Genomic DNA, 20,850 nt, shown 5'->3' with positions numbered 1-20,850 from the left:
GACTGTGCTGTCTCCGAGGACTGCAGGTCTCTGCACCAGGCCAACAGGTAAGGCAGCAGGTCCAGCCGGGCACCCCAAAGCACAACACCAGAGCTCCGGAAAACACCTCTCGTTCAAAAGTGGGCGCAGTGGGGTGGAAAGGGTGCCCCAGATCTCCTCCCCGAGCTGCGCCTGGCAGCCACCGCGGGTTGGAGGGGGCGGTCCCGGCGGCGGGCGCAGGCGCTCGCTCCCGCGCGCACCCCTTCCCCAGCGCCCTGCCCTCGGCGGCGGTCCGCCCCGCACCGCGCGGGGAGGAGGGCGCGCCGGCCGCGGCCGCCAGGACCCGCCCCTTCGCCTCCCGAGCAGCGGGCGGGCGGGCGGCGCGGGGAGGCGGGGCGCGGCGGCCGGCTGTGTCTGCGCCTCGGCGGCCTGGGAGCGGACAGACGCTCGGGGAACATGGCGGCGGAGGCGGCGGTCCCGGCGCTCCCCAACAGCGGCGGCGGGGGCGCGGGGACGCCGTCGGGCACGGTCCCCGTGCTCTTCTGCTTCTCGGTCTTCGCGCGGCCCTCGTCCGTGCCCCACGGCGCCGGCTACGAGCTGCTCATCCAGAAGTTCCTCAGCCTGTACGGCGACCAGCTCGACATGCACCGCAAATTCGTGGTGCAGCTCTTCGCGGAGGAGTGGGGCCAGTACGTGGACCTGCCCAAGGGCTTCGCGGTGAGCGAGCGCTGCAAGGTGCGCCTCGTGCCGCTGCAGATCCAGGTGGGTCCTGCGGCCGCCGCCGCGCCCGGTCCCCGCGCGCCCGGTCCCCGCCGCGCTCCTCAGGTGCCCCGCGCCGCGCGGCAGCCCGGCCCTGCGCGCCCCGCCGCCTGGGAAGGGCCGGCCGCTCTCGCCGGCGTCGGGGGCGCCCCGGAGAGGGTGCCTGTGCCGAGGTGACGGTCACCGGCGGTCCTCGGTCAGGCCGGGGGCGGGGGCCTCCCCGCGGGTGGCGGCGCGCGCGATCGCCCCCACGTGTGTGGCCCTCGGCCGCCCGCCGCCGCTTTGTGTGCCGGGAGCGAGTCCCAGCCTCCGGCGGAACCCCAGGGCTGGGCGGCGGCGGCCGGGTTTTCATTTGGGGGTGATGCAAAACGGGGCGCGGGGGCGGGGGGAGAAATTGTAAGGGAGTATTGGCCTTAGGGTTGGTTCCCCGGAGTTGCGTTCACCACGTGAGGAAACACAGAACTTTAGGGGTCAGACCTGCCCCCCCTCCTCTGCCCCAGCTTGCAGCCCCTTGACCTGAAGCCTGCCCCCCCCCCCACCTTAGGTGAAATGACCCTGTGCTTAACCTCTTCCTAGTAACTCAGCTGAATCTGTGGGTTACACATGCACCGCCTACATTAAAAATGTCGGATTGACCCTCTTAAATGTCAACTTCAGCAAGACCATGATTTCCTGGTCATGATGACTCAGAAAGTTATTATACTTGAGGGTTATTTTACAGCTTTTACGTGTTTTTGCTTTTTTTTTTTTTAAAGCCACACTCATACAACAGCGGGTCAGTCTCCTGTCCTTTTTTTTTTTTTTTTTATTTTATTGATTTTTTTACAGAGAGGAAGAGAGAGGGATAGAGAGTTAGAAACATCCATGAGAGAGAAACATCGATCAGCTGCCTCCTGCACACCCCCCACTGGGGATGTGCCTGCAACCAAGGTACATGCCCTTGACCGGAATCGAACCTGGGACCCTTCAGTCCACAGGCCGTCGCTCCATCCACTGAGCCAAACCGGTTTCGGCTCTCCTGTCCTTTTTATATGCTCAGAGGATTCACGGAACGATTTGTATTTTTGAAAAGAAAAGTGTGAGGTATCTTTTAGTACCACACCATCAACATGTTTCCTTTAGTGGAGAAACTGGTAAGCCATGTCTTCCGAAGACCAAGCTGAAGTGTGGGACTCCTGGGGAGAAGGCATTCTTTAATATTCAAGTGTCATTCTCTGCGGATCCTTCTGCAGTGGTCTTCCCCCGCTGTAGTCGGCTGTGGACTTGGTCTTGCTTCCTGTCACCCCGGCACCTATGCCAGAGCTTCCTAAGCAGGTGCGTGAAGCTGCCTCAAGTTCCTGTGCTCAGAGGACAAAGGCTTTGAGAGGCACTTTCCGCTCCTGCGGAGCCTGGAGCCAGGCAGGGGGTCCCCCACGCGCTGCTGTCCACATGGAGAATTTGGAGGCTGGTGATTGTAGGTGTTAACTACTCCCCATTTCTATATCTTTGAGAGTTTCCATGGCATTTAAAAAAACAGTCACGGGGATGTCTAATCCCTACGTTGTACCCTAAAGCTAATATAATATTGTATGTCACACCTTTAACTGAAAAAGAAATTTTTAAAAATTAAAATACAAAATTTAAAAAAAAAAAAAGAGTTTTCATGGCTGACCCCTCTCTGCAGCCTTCCTTGTCTATTTAGATTATTGCTGCCAAAATACCTAAGAAGTTGGATGCACCTTTGACAAATCCATTAATGAAGGCGAGAATCCAGATTCTAACAGGAGGCCTTGGAGCTGCTCTGAGGATGCAGACTTCTTTGTGATGATTTCCTATAGTAGTTGGAACGGAGGGTGGGCTGTTACCTAATAAGATGTTATGCCAAACTAGGGCCTCCCCCCATCTGTAAGGTTTTAATACCAGAGGATAAGTTTTCCATTGATTTCTAGGGACAGTGGGAGGGAGGGAGAGAGAGTAAGAAACATCAGTGTGAGAGAGACACATCCATTGGTTGCCTCCCACACTGCACATTCCCCAGCTGGAGCCAGGGATCGAACTTGCAAGCCAGGAACATGCCCTTGACCAGGAATCGAACCTGAGACCATTTGGTGTGTGGGCCGACACTCGAACCATTGTATAACACCGGTCAGGGCTGACAACTCTCTTTAATTAAGCATTCTTATATGTGTATACTTGACATGTCTCGTACTTTATCCAAAGGCATTATATAATTCAGGTCACTTGTGGCTTTTGAAATATTTTGCCTGGTATAGGAGGTAACATATAAATGTTTTGTGGTTATGTTTAAAATATTGATGATAGCACTACTCTATTTTATCCTTTGAAAAAAGATTTTTCACTAAATAGCCCAAGAATTCTTTAGTATCTGTTACAAAATATTTTATATGTTTTTAAGCAATTAAAGACTTATGTTATCTTCTTTTAGTAATCATAATATTTTGATTTCTTCAGAGAGGTGCCTTGAAAATAGAGAATGTGGAGGGATATACACATACATACATGTGCACACACTTCCCTCATATATTCATGTACCTATTCTGATACCTGTTTCTATCTATATGAGTGTGTGTGTGTGTGTGTGTGTGTGTGTGTGTGTGTGTACGCTTAGAAGAAACATTAAGGTATTTCTTTTCTTAACCATTTTATGTATCTTTTGGAAGACAGCAGTATAATCCTAGAGACATGGACATTTGATGCTGGATGAGACCATAGCGTTCATTCCGCAAACATTTGAGCGGTAGCTGTAACTGTCTGGCCCAGTGCATGTAGACATGAGTAAGGCCCAGTTATTGTTCCTTACCCAATCTAACTCTTTTCATTCTGCCGAAGAGCAGAACATACAGGGACTTGCTCAAGGTTCATGGCAAGGCTGAAAATGGCAAAGCAGGCGAGGGTCCTCCCGTATCGCTGGCCGTAGCATTCTTGTTCTCTTTTTGTGCTTCATGAAAATAGGAAGCAGGATAGAAAGCAAGCCACAGACTTGAGCGTGTGATAGCGTTTGTTTTGATGCTGTTTGTTGTTCTTTGGAATAGATGCCTGTCACTTAGGACGACTCAAGGTAGCCGTGCTACTGGGCGGGCAGGCCCCTTCCTTCTCCCAGAGGCAGGGACAAAGAGCGTAACTTTGGCCGTATGTAGGTCACTGCTTAACTAATGTGACTTGTTATTTCTCCAGACATAGGCCTTCGAGCCTCCGTGGCCCTGTCTCATACACTATTTATTCTAGAATGTTTTCTCCATTTACACAGGGGTTTGAGTTTGCTTTCCTGCTTGTTCTGACGGCCATTGCTTGTGCCACACTCTCAGCGCCCGTGTTTGGCGAGCGGTTTTATGGTGAGCAGGTAGAAATAATTCTTGTATTAATATAATACAATAAATAATACAATAAATAATTCTTGCAGCCTGTATTAAAAAGCCCAAAACCTGTTTTGCCGGAAACAGAACATGTAATGGTAAAGTCTTTTGGTGACATTGGGAAATCCACTTTACGAATCATTCACTTAATTCTGCAGACCATTTGATCTTTAAGACCCCCGTTGCCAATAGTAGGCTTTAGTGCCGTCCTTCCTGAAGTATTCTGTCACAGGTAGTGGGAGACAGCTCTTGTTTCAAGCACGGTTTATGTGTCTGTAGCATTGTCAGTATGTTTCAAGTCCGAGGCATTTTGAGACTTGGGGGAAGAAATGTAAATGACAGGATTAGGCAGTGGGAATTTAGGTCGTTTTTTTTTGACTTAGAAGTTTTCATTTTCCAAAATGTGTTCCCCAAGTTTTAACTGACAGAAGCATTCCTCTCTGGAAACTCACGTGAATTTGCTCTCATACCACCACCGGGGTGTTTCCCAGCCTGTCGCCAGGGGAGGCAGAGCCAGCAGAGGAGAGGAAGGAGTGGGCATTGTGAGAAGGACGCCAGTGAGGGGATTTGCTTCAGCACCAGCAGGGCAGGCTCTGACCGCTTCCTGTGGGCAGGCGATAAGCTTCCCTGGGAAGGTTATTCTGACCTTTCCCTGAGATGGTTAATTGGAAAGGGAGTCAGCTCCAGCTTTCACTTTCTTGGGGAGTTTATTACTACCGTTATCCTAAACAGGGCCATGGACATTTTGTAGCTAGAAGAGAGCGCAGGCCTCACGGGAAGGGAGTGAAGGCAGGTCTGTAAGGCAGAGGGAAAGGAGTCTGCTCCCCCTGGCCTGGCTCGTCTGAAGGTGTGATTTTTGATTCGGGAACGTTTACCACGGGAGCATGTAGGAGGAGCAGGTAGAAATAATTCTTTTGCAGCCTGTATTAAAGAGCCCGAAACCTGTTTTGCCAGAAACAGAACATGTAATGGTAAGTCTTTTGGTGACATTGGGAAATCCACTTTACGAATCACTTACTTAATTCTGCAGACTATGTTAACACAACAAGTTAGGCAATATGTGTGTGTGTGTGTGTGTGTGTGTGTGTGTATTTCTTAAGGGAGCTTAATAACAAGTGATATTTTTAACCTCATTACAGAAAAAGGTTTTTAAATGTGCTGAATTTCAGAGTGTAGTGTGTTTTCTAAAAGAGGGACCTCACAATAGCCTAGGACAGTTATTGATTGATTACATGAAGCTCATGTAATCCTTGAACTGGCCATATGAGGTAGATACTATTTTTCTTGCTTTGTTACAGACTTGGAGATGACAATGGATTTGCCTGATTTCATGGAATTGAAATGAGAGAAACTGAGATCTGGACTCAGATTTAATCCACAGGGTGTGCTGTGCAGGGAGCCTGTAACCGGGAGTCACATCACACAGGCCTCTGTCGGAGCGAGTCCATGTGGGAGCGAGGTCTGCTGTAGCCTCGGTACCCCGATCCCTTGGAAACCCCGCTGGTGAAATAATGAGGCCCCATGCCCTCTTCCGGACTCTCTCCCTGCAGATCAAGCCTATTTTGAGACTATAAAAGACTACCAAATGTTTTGAAACAGCACATTTACAATTCCAAACTTGACTCATTGCTGAAGATATGGATTTAGTACTCACTGTAGTACTTTGCTAGGGGCCTGCTGTGACAGTTACCCCAGACTTTAGTGGCTTACACAACAGGGTGTTTCTCGCAGTTCTGGAGGCTAGAGGTCAGGGTTGCTTCCGAGGCCGTGAAGGGGAGTCTGCGCCATGCCTCTCTCCTGGCTTTTGCTGATTTGTTGGCAGTCTTTGGCCTTGCTTGGCTTATGGACACATCACCCTGATCTCTGCCTTCAGGTTCACAAGGCCTCTCTGTCCAAATGTCTCCCTTTTTAGAAGGACGCCAGTCATGTTGGACTAGGCACCCACCCTACTCCAGTAATAATACCTCGTCGTAACTAATCATATTTCCAATCCAAATAAAGTCACTTTCTGAGATACTGGGGTTAGGGATTCAATGTATGGATTTGGGGGGACACAATTCAACATATAACACTCGCCACGTGGTACTTTATGGAGAGAACAGAACTGGTGCACAGTTCATCACTGAGGAAGGCCAATCAGACACCCTGTGTGTGCCCGTCCTGAGTAACCAGGGGGACCGGACCCCAGGGAGGGGCAGGTTCCTAGCCGGCGAACAAGCCGTTGTTAGAAAACAGTCAGTGCACGTGTGCTACTGAAGGAGGGTAGACACTGTCATGGTAATGGTAATAATGGGACTTGGGGATGGAGAGCCTTTTGTATATGAAATCACAGGTTAAATCCCAGCTATGACAGTTCTTAAGAATGTGGACAAAAAAATTATACTAGAAAATGATCTCTGAAATTCTAGCTTGAGGAAGCCATTGGTTGTGATCAGCTCTTTGTATTTAAATGTGTGTATTGAAATCTGATTTATTGAATGTATATGTTCTAGAGATATATGTAGAAATGTGAGGGCATGTATATACACATTTTTATATATGATTTCTTCATGCTTCTTGAATACGCATTCATCTGTAATTGCTACACTTTTACTGTGACGGCATTTGGTCAAATCCACTTTTTATTTTGCTATCTTGTGGTTGCAACATGTAAATGTTTGACTAAGAACAATATTTTTATTTATTCACTTTTTAATATTTTTATTGATTTCAAAGAGGGAGAGAGAGAGAGAAACATCAATGATGAGAGAAAATAATTGATCAGCTGCCTCCTGCATGTCCTCCACTGGGGATCAAGCCCACAACCTGGGCATGTACTCTGACCGGGAATCAAAGCATGACCTCTTGGTTCATAGGTCAACGCTCCACTCCAGCTGGGCATATGAGCCGTATTTTTAGTTGGCTTTAAGAGAAATTCATGAGTCAAAATAAGAAGTCCCTGAATTATAGAGTCAATGTGTAATTTAACAACAGCTTTTGGAATTTATGTGGATTGGGGGGGGTTGGGGGGGGTTGGTTGGATATGGGTTGGATTGGTTTGATTTGTTTTATTTGTAGCCTCAAAGCCTCTTTCTTGGCTTGTAAAGTATGGAAGTTATTCATAAAATAGCATCTTTCCCCCTAACTACCATAGCCTAGGCCCTAGGGAGACCATTTTTTTTTAAACAAACTTTTTACTTTAGAATAGTGTTAGATTTATAGCAAAGATAGCACATAGAGTTTCTGTAGACCTGTGTCTAGCTTCCCCCCATTACTGCAGCATAAGTTTGTCACAACTAGGGAACCAGCGTTAGGACATTATTATTAACTGAGCCCCACCCTTTATTCAGATTTCACTAGCTTTTCCCTAATGCCCTTTTTCTGTTCCAGGATCCCATCCAGGGTACTAATTACATTTAGTTGCCAAGTCTCCGTAGGCTCCTCTGGGCTCTGACAGTCTCCCAGACGCCCGTTGTTTTTGATGATCTTGACAGTTTTGAGGAGTCTTGGCCAAATAATTTGATAGAATGTACCTCAAATTGAATTCATCTGATTTTTTTCTCATGCTTAGACTGGAGTTGTGGGATTTTGAGAGGAAGATTGTGAAGGTCATTCTCACATTATATGAAATCTACATACCATCAACATAACATCATTGGTTTAAAAAATTGTATTTTTTAAAATATATTTTTTATTGATTTCAGAAAGGAAGGGAGAGGGAGAGAGAGATAGAAACATCAGTGATGAGAGAGAATCATTGATTGGCTGCCTCCTCATGCCCCACACTGGGGATCAAGCCCTCAATCTGGGCATGTGCCCTGGCTGGGAATCAAACTGTGACCTCCTGGTTCATAGGTCAACGCTCAACCACTGAGCCACGCCAGACAGGGGTTACCTTCATCTTAATCTATTTGAGGCGGTGTTAGCCAGGTTTTTCCACTATAAAGTTACCCTCTTCCCTATGCTCTATTCTGAGAAAGTAAATTACTAAGTGCAGGCCACATTTAAAGGGGTGTTGGGAGTTAAACTCCCAACTCCTTGAGAGGAGACTAGGCATTTTTTGTTCACTAAATTATAACCAGTCATCTCTGCATAAAAAAAAATGTGCCTTGCCACCTTATCTCTCTGGTTTCTTTCTTTGTTTACTGAACGTTTATAGATGATGAGTTCCTGAACTAGAAAGGTTTTTCAGGGCAGTGAGGATTTTAGGGCTGCATTTTCTGACCTCCTCAACCTGTGTCTAATGTGACATACATCTGATGTGGTCCCCTGCCCAGAACAGGATACCTCACCACTGAAATGAGGTACAGGGAAGCACCAGGTAATAGGAACCCCCAGGAGATCACAACTCTGAATATTTAGGGTTTCCGGGTAGGTAAGGTTTTATTTCTTCAAGTATCCAAAATATTTTTAAATATTTTGACCATTTTATATTATAGTCCCAAAATGTTATATAATTTAACATTTTCTTAATGTGTGTGATAACATGATATCATTCCAGTTTATAAGTTTTATACGGCTTGTTATTCCTTCACTAGAGGTCTAGATTGTGGGACAAGTTGAGTTTTGATCTGCTCGTATTGTGCATTGACGCTTCTCTCGGTCAGCTGTCATTTCTTGCAGCTATCAGTTTGCCTATCTCCAGCAGTTTGCTTTCTCATTTGCTGTTTATAACCATCTATGAGTTTAGAATCCAGACAGCCAAACTTGAGTTAGTGAGTAGAGTCTGAGATCTGAGAGCTGGAGGTCTAAGCAGGTATAAACTGTATGTTAACACCTGGCCATCGGGCATAGAAGCAGCTGCCCAGGAGCTTTATTTTGCATGCTTGCTGGTTTCCCCCTGTCGGAGAGTGTTGAGCTTGGCTGAGTGCTATTACTATCATATAAAACAGGCCAGTTGATGGTAAACTTCTTTTCATAGTGTGCCCTAAACACATTGTGAATGACTAGGGACCCATGATTCAAATTTATAAGAAGAAAATAATATAGATTGTGAGCCTTTGTAACCAAGATTTAATGTTTACTGAGAGTTTAAAATACATAGACATAAAGAATGATTCTTATAAAAGTGGTCCCCTAAGTCAACGATCGCCAACCTTGACCTCCTGTGACCTCCTGGTTCATAGGTCAACCACCAGTTGGGGACCGCTGTCCTAAGTACTCATATACATATTATAGTCACAGCTTTTGAAAAATTACCAAAATGGCAGCATAATACTTTCATTAAAAATGTATGTAAGAAAGCAGCCAAAGGTAGCATACTAGGTGTACTGCTTAATAATGCAGATTTTGTAATCAAAGAAAACATGATAATTTCAAAAGAAACATCAAATGTGCTTTATTCAAAGTAATGACCATTGCTAGCTACACATTTTCCCATCTTTCAGGTAATTTGTGGATATCGTCCCAACAGAACTTTTCTTGTTTTGAGGCAAACCATTCAGAGACCCAATTTTCCACTTCTTTGTATGTTTTGAAGTGCTGCTCAGAAAGTGCATGTGCCATCCATCGGAACAAGTGGTAATCTGAAGGAGCAAGGTCTGGTGAATACAGTGGGTGGGTTAATACTTCCCAGGCAAGATCTTTTAACGTGTCTTTAACTGGTTTTGAAGTGTGTGATGGTGCGTCATCGTGAAGCAAAATTACTTTGCCGTGTCTTCTGGCACATTCTGGTCGTTTTATGATCAAAGCATGGTTCAAATTGATTATTTGTTGTCGGTAGCGATCAGTATTAACAGTTTCACCTGGTTTTAGAAGCTCATAATACACCACACCTTCCTGATCCCACCAAACGCAGAGCATTGTCTTCTTTCCGAAGCGATTTGGCCTTGCAGTCGATGTTGATGGTTGACCTGGATCAACCCATGATTTTGTGCTTTGGGATTCTCAAAATAAATCCACTTTCCATCGCCAGTCACAATTCGATGCAAAAAAGACTTTCTTTCGTGCTGTTGAAGCAACGTTTTACCAATGACTTTTCGGTTTTCCATTTGTCTTTCGTTCAGTTGATGTGGCACCCATTTTCCTTTCTTTAAAATCTTTCCCATTGTTTGTAAATGATCGGAAATTGTTTGCTGAGCAACATTTAATCTTTCTGCAAGTTGTTTTTGAGTTTGACATGCATCTTCATCCAATAATGCTTGTAATTTTTGGTCTTCAAACTTTTTCGGTTGACCTGGATGTCTTTGTCTTTCACATAGAAATCATCACTTTTAAAGCATTTAAACCAGGGTTCACAAGTATCTTGAGATGGAGCATGTTCACCATAAGCTTCCCAAAGTATTTAGCAGCACTTTTCTTCAAAATAAAGTAATGAATTAAAACTTCCCACAAATGCTTTTTTTGGGGGCACAAAATTCGACATTTTTAAGTGTAAAAATATCTATGATGTTAACACCTTCAGCAAATTTGACATATGAAGTTTTGAAATTTGTTGGCAATACAACAAAATAGCATGCATATCAAATTGCATATATATCAACATATGTGTAACTCCACCTATTGAAAAAAATCCGCATTATTAACCGGTACACCTAGTATAGTGGTCGGCAAACTCATTAGTCAACAGAGCCAAATATCAACAGTACAACAATTGAAATTTCTTTTGAGAGCCAAATTTTTTAAACTTAAACTTCTTCTAATGCCACTTCTTCAAAATAGACTCGCCCAGGCCGTGGTATTTTGTGGAAGAGCCACACTCAAGGGGCCAAAGAGCCTCATGTGGCTCACGAGCCGCAGTTTGCCAAATTGATGTCTGTGCATTTAACATTGGTGATGTGGTTGGCATCATTTCATTGCCTTTTTGTGAACTTGTAAATTATCTATATAAATAAAAATGTAAATGTTCGTTTGTCCAAAATATTAAATTTCCGAAAGTTCTTTACCGATTGCTTTGAAATTTTGACACAACGTTGCATTCAAATATGTGCGTGTTTGTATATACCTTATACCTACTATTTATATAGATGTCACACCTGTGACAGGTAAAAACATGCTTTTTTTGAAAAACAGCGCCATCTGTTGGACGTAAAAGCACCACACGCTATACTAAACCTCTAGTCCAGTGGTCCTGCCTTTGTCAACAGTGTGGTTTGGGGGGGGACCAGGCCTGCAGTGGAGGGCACTTGGGGGGGGAGGGTAGGACCAGGCCTGCAGTGGAGGACAGTTGCGGGGGAACCAGGCCTGCAGGGTAGGGCAGTTGGGGGGGGACCAGGCCTGTAGGGGAGGGCAGTTGTGGGCGATCAAGCCAGCAGGGAGGGCAGTTAGGGGTGAATGGGCCAGCAGAGGAGGGCAGTTGGGAGAGACCAGGTCAGCAGGAGAGGGCAGTTTGGGGGGGCCAGGACTACAGGGGAGGTCAGTTGGGGGACCAGGCCTGCAGGGGAGAGCATTTGGGGGTACCAGGCCTGCAGGGGAGGGCAGTTGGGAGCCAGCAGTCCTGGATTGTGAGAGGGATGTCCGACCACCCGTTTAGGCCTGATCCCACTAGGATATACACTGAGTGGCCAGATTTTTATGCGTTCAGCGCTTCTCTGGGCTCCTGCAGCAACAGGCTGAGCCACAGCAACGCGTGGCCGGGTACAGCTAGTTCTTAATAAGAGCATCATAATATTTCTGTTTTGATGATAGGCAATAATTCTGGATTTGTATCTGTCTGCTTTTTTTAGTTTTATGTTCCATAGTCTCTATTACAAGTTATTTTTAATTTTACTTTGTACTTGTAAGCAATGCCATCATCAACTTTAAATTTTACTGTTGTAATGTTTGTTTTTATTACAAAAGTAATACATTCTTTTAAATAGCATTCAGAATATGTTTTTAAATAGCACTTGGAAAATATGAAAAATGTATAAAGAGAAAATATTACTAATGCCCCTAACTACAGGGTGTTCCCAAAAAATATATATACACACTTTAACAGCTGATAGCTCAATTTTGAAAATGTATTTTAATAAACACTGCCTTTATAATTATTCAAAGTGTGTGTGTACATTTTTGAGGACACCCTATATATATATAACCACTTCTTATTTTTATATATTTACTTCTACTTTTTAAAAATATCTTATTTGTTGATTTTAGAGACAGAGAGAGAAAAACTTCAGTTTGTTGCTCCACTTATTTATGCATACATGCCCTGGCCAGCGATCGAACCCGATGCCTCTGATTTTGATAAATATGTTTTTAAAAGCAGACATCAAGTTTATGGGGACAGCACTCTAAGTGAGTTACCCAGCAAGGCCTGCTTCTACTTCTTACTCACATTTTAACATTATTGAAATACTATTGAACTGTGCTCTGTTTTTAAAGATAACATTATATTATAAGCATTTCTTCTTAGGTGGTACAAATTTTTGAAATATATACATACTAGAGGCCCGGTGCACGGGGGCAGGGGGTGTCCCTCAGCCCAGCCTGCACCCTCTCCAATCTGGGACCCCTCGGAGGATGTCTGACTGGGGGACTGAGGCTGGATGAGGTGGGGCTGAGGGGACTGGGCGCTGCCATGTGGGTGCTGTCATCTTGTGAGGGTGTGACGGTCAGTTAGCATATCCCCTCTTTATTAGATAGGATGCTATTTTAATTGGCTAAAGTATGTTTTGTCACCTGAATGTTAAAATTTGTGAAATCATTGCTGTATTATTGACTGGGTTTATTGCTAATTTTCACTATTAAAAGCCGTTCACTGAAAATCTTTGTGGATAATTTTTTTTTTTTCTGTAGTTTAGATCATTTCTTTTGGATAATCGTTGAAGAGATTGACCTAGTGGATCAAACAGTAGAAACTTTTTCTTCTTTTATTGACCTCCACGGAAAATAAATGTCATCAGATAATGAGTTTTTCTTTTTTTCCTCAGCTCACTACCCTGGGAAATCTTACACCTTCAAGCACCGTGTTTTTCTGCTGTGATATGCAGGAAAGGTTCCGACCAGCCATCAAGTATTTTGGGGATATTATTAGCGTGGGACAAAGATTGGTACGTTTGCTTATTTTTTTCCAATTTACTAAAGCATGATATACATTTATACATATATATATATATATATATATATATATATATATTACTAATTATCTTTGTGGGGGGGTTTGTTTCTTTGTGTGGTTTCTTTTCAGTTGCAGGGGGCCCGGATTTTAGGAATTCCAGTTATTGTAACAGAGCAGTACCCTAAAGGTCTTGGAAGCACTGTTCAAGAAATCGATTTAACAGGTGTAAAACTGGTACTTCCAAAGACCAAGTTTTCAATGGTGTTACCAGAAGTAGAAGCGGCATTAGCAGAGATTCCTGGAGTCAGGAGTGTTGTGTTATTTGGAGTAGAAGTAAGTACCTTTTGTTATGTTTTGGATCTCATTTGTAGAAAACTTGATTCCAGAATGCATTTTTGTATATAGAATACCATGTAGGTGGTAAACCTGATGAAAAATAGCCACCGTTTATTCAGTGTTGACTGTTTGCATGGCACTAATCTAAACACTTTATATGTTAATTCATTAAACTCTCATAGCAACCCTCTAAGCTAAGTACTTCCCATATTATAGATGAGGAAACTAAAACACAGATGCTGTATAACATTAAGGGACAGAGCTGGATTGCAATCTAGGTTGATAAATTCTTGGGCTTTTACTTTTAACCACTACTTTTAAAACACATTTTCACTAAAGGCATTATTTTTGTGTTGTAGGATTTCACCTTGGGTCATAATTTTGCTCTAGAAAAACCTTAGAAGTCATGTAGTTCATTTTCATTCACATTTCAAACATGTATATATACCTTTTTAAAGGAAAAAAATACTCATGGATTCCTAATGCTGATTAAAATGACTTTTTGTTTGATTTGTTTTTCTTGGACATGTACAAATAGAATATAAGAGTTTACTCATAGCTTTTCAACAACTACTGAACTAAATTTAAAGTTACTTTAAAAACAATGAAATCCAGAAAATATTAATTTAATGTACTTACGATGTTTTGAGAGTAGGTTTTATAGTGGTAGGTTTTAACAGTAGAAAGATGCAGTCTCAGGTTTCGATGTACGTTTAAATATCTTGAGACAATTTAGAGGAAGCCTTTTTGTATAAATGTCACACCAAATGCTGTTGCTGACTTTTGCACTTTTTTTTGCTCGTTCATCATTATTAGACCTCGTGCCTAATGAAGATGATCTTTGAGCAGTCCTCCAGTGCTAATTGCAGTGAGCTGAGCTGTCAGTTGATAATTCTCCAAAATTCTCTTGTCGTATAAAGATAAGGTTGGCATCATGGCATTATTGGAATCTGCTTTCATTCGTTGTATAATCCAGCTTTTGTTGGAGCATGTTTTTACTTTATGTTTTCCGCTAACGATTTGTTACAAGTTAGTACTTGGAAAGATGGAACCTGTATAATACATTTGCTGGGACACTGGGTATTTTTTGCCTGTGTCACGAGTTATTTTTAACCTGGCCTACCTTTACTCCAGGGCGCCTTGTAACAACTCAGTTTTCCCATTACTTTCTCAGTCTGCAGTACTGCAGACTCATTCTTTGTATTGGGCACTTGGTGTGAATTCAGAAATAAACCCAATTGTGAGTGGCATCAAAACTGGGTGGTAGCAGTCAGCTGTTGGAAGGTCATCCAGGTGACAGAGAGGAAAACCTTTTAACAAAGCCTCACAGAGCTCTAAGAATATGGTCAAGGATCCCAGTATGAGGAACGTCGAAGTAATCCAGTCCCTGACGTTACAAAGAGGAAACTAAACCAGAGATGCTGTTTATGCTCACGGTTACCTAGCAGGTTAGAGGCGAAACTAGGTTAGGACAAGGTCATGAGACCTGCCGTGCTCTTCCTGCCTAATCGTGTGGTTGCACATTTGCAAAAGACTTTACATTTACCACGTTGTCACATATGATTTCTTACTTTCCTCCTAGACTCACGTGTGCATTCAGCAAACAGCCCTGGAGCTCGTCGGCCGAGGTATTGAGGTTCATATCGTTGCTGACGCCACCTCATCGAGAAGCATGATGGACAGGATGTTTGCTCTCGAGGTAATTGTCCTGCAGTAAAATAAGTCCCTTACCAAGTTTTCCAAATAAGTTTGAAGAGCATTGAATATTTGACAGCAGTGCAGGATTTACCTCTTCAGTTTGAGCGTGGTCAGACAGGACCGGACTCATTGGTTTCCAGAGACCTTTGAGCTCTCACCCCCATAGCCTGTTTTATAGCCGCTGCCTCCTTAGACCTAGATGACTAGTGACGCCAAGAGCTCCTTGATGTCTTTTGTCATAACTTTGCTAGAGATTTATGCATGAACTGAGAGAAATTCCAGTAAGCCGAACCTGAACCATTTAGAGATTTGCCGATTAAAAACAGCTCACCTAGGTTTAACTCAACCGAGATCTAGCCAAACCGAGGGCATAATGGGCCTAAGCCTGGTTCAGCCTCATGTGAGGTTTCCTCAGACTTGAATTTCTGGGACTAGGAGGTATGTCACTGACTGTGCACACCACTCATATGCAGTGTATCGTGGTTCTCTGACTAGAGTGTCAAGATGTGCGTCATAGTCCTTTGAAATATTCACTCCATATTGTGGAGATTCATTCTGTGTGTGTGTGTGTGTGTGTGTGTGTGTGTGTGTGTGTGTGTGTTTAATTCTAATCCTATAATGATTTTAGAGTAATGTACATGTAGATTGAGTTGCTGAGTTCTTTACCGGATGGCCTATGAACCACTTTCTCTGTAGGATGGCTGTCATCTTTTCAGCCTGCAGTGTTCCCTGGGATGGTGAGGTGGGGGAAATGAGGAAGAATCCGAGGTGGAAAGGAGAAGAGTCAGTGGGGAGGGCTGGTGGGGAGCAGCGTTTGTTTAAGGCCCTGGTTGGCCATCCCTTCTCTGTTTTATTCCTGCCGCGGTGAGTCCTGTTTGGGGATTATGGGTGGAAACAGTTTTATTAGTTTCGTTTAAATATTTTTAAGTCCATTTGGACTGTTGGGTTCTCTGGTACTTAAGGTACTAAGTGTTGCTTTTTCCCATCTCAGCAAAGATCTTTAAGCTGTTTTTACAACCAGGAGTTAATCAACTCTCACATTTCAGATTTTAATAATGAGTTTATCACTTCCACTGCCAGATCCTCGCTGTCCCAGCAAGCAGCTCTGCTCCTCTGTGGATAATTTATCTTTCTGGTAGTGCTGAGGTCTAGAACTTGAAGTGTTTCCAAGGAAGTGAAAACTAAAAGCATACAAGGAACACAAATCTTCCTTGTTTATAAAGATAGTTCAAGGACGTTTGTTCTACAGTCATGTAAGTTTTTTTAGACATGTCTTTATTACGGCATTTATTACAGAAGATTGTTATTGTTGGCAATTCTGTCTTCTCACAAGACTCAAAATGAAAACTTAGCTTTTTATCATCGGAACCTCATTCCTTGAGAGGTAGCCTGTGATCTCAGTGACTAGGGGCCCACACCGTGGAGGGTTAATATGGGTGTGAATGCAGGTTCTGGCATTTTGTAAATTTGTGTCCTTAGACAAGTTATCTAATATCTATGCCTCAGATTGCTCACTAGTGAAATGGAAGTAATATTCACTACATGGGAGGATTTGGGGAGGATTAAATAAGATAATGTATTGGTAGCTGTAATCACAAATGATAGCTACTGCTTTTATTTTTATTGTCATTATTTGTTGTCTTCATGAGTTTAGTCTTATCAGAAATGTATAAGCATGTATTAGCTTGCAAGACCCAGAAGGGACTAGTCCTGAGAAGTTCTCAGAAGGGAAGAAGAGAATATGGTCTAGGGTGGATTCGGAAGAGCCTGAAGCAACCAGCATCGAGTTAAAGTGTTGAGGTTGGAAGGGAAAACAGAATCAGGTCAGATGGTGATAAGGGGAGCCATCCCACATTTCCGTTTTCTGCTTAGTCTGAATTCGCTGTGGAACTGTTTTAGTTTGTCCCTAAATTGTTGAGAGAAATGTTACATTTTCTCCTTTATTTTATGACCCTGAAAGTTAAATAGCAATCTGCCAGCTCCCCTTCTTCTTGGTTCCTTTAGAACACAACTTCTGAAGATAATTCCTGAGACCACCCATATTGCCTGTCAAGGTCATGATACCAATAAAGTTTATAGTTACCATTACTGGAATTTCTGTGCCAGGATCTGTGCTGTGAGCTTTACTCAGCAAAACTCTTTGAGCGCCTACCATCTAGCAGGCATTGTTGCTTTCAACTAATAATGGTAGAGTAAGTGCAGAATAAAAACGAATAAAGCACTCTCTTGAAGTTGATGTCCTTGTACTTCTGGGGAGTCGTTAGTGTTGCTTGGAAATTTAATGGATTTGCTTCCCACACCCCTCACAGCCCCCACGCCCCTGTCCTCTCTTAAAGCCATCATGGGTTTGTGCTCTTGCATTTTTCGGTTTGTGGGTCAGACTGATCATTCCTCTCCTTTGGCCTGGTTGGACTGATATTGCAAGTGTAAGGGAAGCACGTCGGAAACCTATTATCATGTACCCGTGTGTAGTCAAAACAGCTGGGGTTTTAATTGCCCTTCTAAAGCCAGGAACGAAAGTGGGTTTGGGACCAGCTCTATAGGTGTCCTGTAGCTCAGGGTGGTGAGAGGAGCCTGCCAGGGTCTGGAAAAGCTGCTGTGGCTCCCTCCCTGCTTTCAGGTTGGGGTTGGGCAGGTACCGTGCGAAGGTCTACCAGTCACTCCTTCCCCTGCACAGGTTCTTGGCTTCATTATTTTTGAATCCAATCAATAGTGGTCATATGTCAGTCTTGAAGCCAAGTAATATCGTATAGGTTTTAGTGTGTTTCTGTGCCTGGAGCCTCCCGGCCTACCCCACCACTGTGACCGACTCTCAGCATCTCTGAAGGCTGTTGAGGGGACCAGGCTCGGGTGAGCAGAGCACTCGGGAAAGCTGGCTTCTTCCCGGGTCATCAGATTTCTTCCTTGGACCTGGGAACAGCTTTCTGTCCTTCCTGCCTCACTGAGGAACTAGAAGGATGAGTGACAGCTCACTTTGGTTGGCATTTTGGATTTTCTAAAGCACCTTCACTGACATTGAATGTGTGTGATTCAGATTCAGGCTGAATGTTGAAAGCCCACTGATGCAGCAGTGAGCAGTGAGACAGGCAGGACGGCCAGCGGGGGAGGGCACCAGCGGGGTTTGAATGCCTGGACATACAGCTGGGCTGCAGCTAAGTCTGCCCTTCTGTCTGAAGCGGGCACACAGTCCTTGGAGATTTCTGCAGGTTTTGAGATGTTAGTGGACTGAAAAGCAAGGAGGAGGAAAGTAATTTCCAGAAGTGCTGAAAAACTCAGAGGTAACTCGCCCTCTGGTATTTATCCCACCGGGAGGGGCTCCAGCACCTTGCTTGTGCTTCCTCTTTCCTCCAGTCTTCCCTGCGTCTCTTCGTGTCCTGAGCGTTCTGGTCCTCTGCTCCGCACGCCCTCTGTCCTGGCTCTCGAGGCCCAAGCCTGTTCTCTCATAAGCAGGCTGTGGCTATACTTCCTCCTACACCTTTGGGGGTAAAGAGCAGGAGTGTGCCAGTGGGAAGGTAGGGCCTGCGGATCGATCGCCATCTGAAGGAGGATTTACTTTCGCTCCTCAGGGCTGTCTGGCTATTCAAGCGACTCCTTCCTTCCTTCCTTCCTCCTTCCCTCCCTTCCTTCCTTCCCTCTTTCATTTATTTATTACTAGAGGCCTGATGCACCAAATTTGTGCAAGGGGCTTGGTCCCCCACCGCCTCTGCCTTGGCCCCCCGCCCGCCACGGCAGCCGCCTCTGCCTCAGTCCCCACCACCTCAGCTTCGTTGGGAAGGTCATCCGGTCTAATTAGCATATTACACTTTTATTATTATCGATTATTATATTTAATCTTTATTGTTGAAAATATTACATGTGTCCTCTTTACGCCCCCCCCCCCCCATTGACCTCTCCCAGCCTGCCCCCGCCCCCCAGCCCAGGCCTTCACCACCCTACTGTCTGTGTTCCTGGATTGTGAATACATGCATATTCATATATTCATAACAAGTTCGTTGGTTGATCTCTCCCCACCCCCCACCCTCTCCTGCCTTCCCTCTGAGGTTTGACAGTCTGTTCGGTGCTTCTATGTCTTCAAATCTATTTTTGTTCATCAATTTATGTTCATTAGATTCCCAGGAGTCGCTCATACGTGGAATCTAGTGAGCAACTCCTCCTTTCCAATGAGAGACTGACCTGGGCCTTTTCCTCTGGCTTGCCTAGAAATTTTTCTCACCACCTCATCTTCCATGGTTCTTATATCAGATGTTTCTGGGGATAACAGTTGGTCCATTGTTTTGCTGTTTGTTTGGTTTTTTGTTTGTTTGTTTGTTTGCCGAGGGTTTCGGATAACAAATACATCCAAAAAATGAATCTCTACTCCAGAATTCTCTTCTCACCTCCCTTTTCCCTTCCCCCTTCTCCCCTGTCATTCCCTCCACTTTCCCCTGTTTGCCTTCCTCCCTCTCTCTTTTCTCTTCCCCCCTCTTCCACTCTCTCCCTCCTTCCCCTCCTTACATTTCTATCCTTAGTTCTTTACCATGATTCCACTGGAGCAATTTGGCAAGGACTCTTTGACCTGTCAGTGAAATTATACAGTCTTAACTTTTATGCTGTAGTTAGTGTTTCCAGCATGTTAACGATGGTGGCAGTGGTGGTGGGTCCATTGTCATCCAGGGGCACATTCTTTTTTTCTTTTTTAAAATATATTTTTGTTGATTTCAGAGAGGAAGGGAGAAGGAGGGAGAGATTGAAACATCAATGATGAGAGAGAATCATTGATCGGCTGCCTCCTGCACACTCCCCACTGGAGATCGAGCCCACAACCCGTGCATGTGCCCTTGACTGGAATTGAACCCGGGACCCTTCAGTCCCCAGGCTGACGCTCTATCCACTGAGCCAAACCAGCTAGGGCAAGGGGCACATTCTTAAACGAAACCTGAGGCTCTTCCACCACCTGTCGTTTCTTACTTAGTGGGAGGACACACATGCTATATCTTACATGTTTGTGGACAGAAAAGGTAAATGAGAATCATTGTTTTACAGCCATTAGCCTTGGTTTCCCATCTATCCTTGGCAAAACATTGGCTGTTTTCTTTTACTTGTTTCTAGCCCATAGTACCAATATCGAGAATAATCACAGTGGGTTTGTGGTGTGGTTACTTTGAAGTCTGTCCCCGTCACTGAATTTGATAGTATAGCTAAGGACCTTGGATTTAATAGAGAATACTAATTACTGTGTCCCAGCATCCTTTTTGCTGTTTTAACCTGGTGTTTAAGCTCATGCTTCTGTCTTCATTTGTCTGTACCTTTCTTCTTTTTAAAGCGTCTTGCTCGAACTGGGATCATAGTGACTACCAGCGAGGCTGTTCTGCTACAGCTGGTGGCTGATAAAGACCATCCAAAATTCAAGGAAGTCCAGAACCTCATTAAGGCGAGTGCTCCAGAGTCGGGTCTGCTTTCCAAAGTCTAGGACATTTGAAGGACTGGTGTGCCACCCACCATCAGGTGGCAGGGCTGTGACCCGACAAGCTCTTGTCTCTACTAGAATTAAAATGCTAAGTCAAACATTGGCTCCTTTTTTGCGCCTCTTAGTAAAACTTAGTAAAAATGGTCTAACGTTTGGGTACCAGCATTTAGTTACAAATGTCAAAGGCTTCAGGTGCTGCTTCTCTTCTTCTTTCTTCTTAATGTGCTCTTATTTATTTAAGAAAAAATTATAATAGAGGTGCCTGTTTTGTCTATACTGTATACATTGATCATAGCTCAAGAGTGCACACTCGTGAA

General features: G+C 44.3%; 1 protein-coding gene across 3 annotated transcripts; it reads left to right on the top strand.

Annotated features, from left to right (window-relative positions):
- Positions 1–280: 280 nt before the first annotated feature.
- ISOC1 (isochorismatase domain containing 1) lies at positions 281–20,631 on the top strand. 3 transcript variants are annotated; one of them, XM_054714934.1, is made up of 5 exons: positions 281–741; positions 12,926–13,045; positions 13,183–13,386; positions 14,206–14,314; positions 14,972–15,029. In XM_054714934.1, the coding sequence occupies exons 1-4, from the start codon at positions 436–438 to the stop codon at positions 14,305–14,307; spliced, it is 732 nt and encodes a 243-aa protein (XP_054570909.1). In that variant the 5' UTR covers positions 281–435; the 3' UTR covers positions 14,308–14,314; positions 14,972–15,029. The 3 variants fall into 3 exon arrangements, with proteins under 3 accessions (XP_054570909.1, XP_054570908.1, XP_054570907.1); XM_054714933.1 differs by lacking the exon at positions 14,206–14,314 and adding an exon at positions 20,390–20,631 and having other exon boundaries at positions 342–696; positions 14,972–15,088; XM_054714932.1 differs by lacking the exon at positions 14,206–14,314 and adding an exon at positions 20,390–20,631 and having other exon boundaries at positions 342–741; positions 14,972–15,088.
- The last annotated feature ends 219 nt before the right edge of the window (positions 20,632–20,850 follow it).

Source organism: Eptesicus fuscus, chromosome 4, assembly GCF_027574615.1.
Source record: "Eptesicus fuscus isolate TK198812 chromosome 4, DD_ASM_mEF_20220401, whole genome shotgun sequence".
NCBI classification, from domain to species: Eukaryota; Metazoa; Chordata; class Mammalia; order Chiroptera; family Vespertilionidae; genus Eptesicus; species Eptesicus fuscus.
The sequence above is the reverse complement of the archived record's forward strand: the minus strand, read 5'-3'. Positions and strand labels throughout refer to the sequence as shown.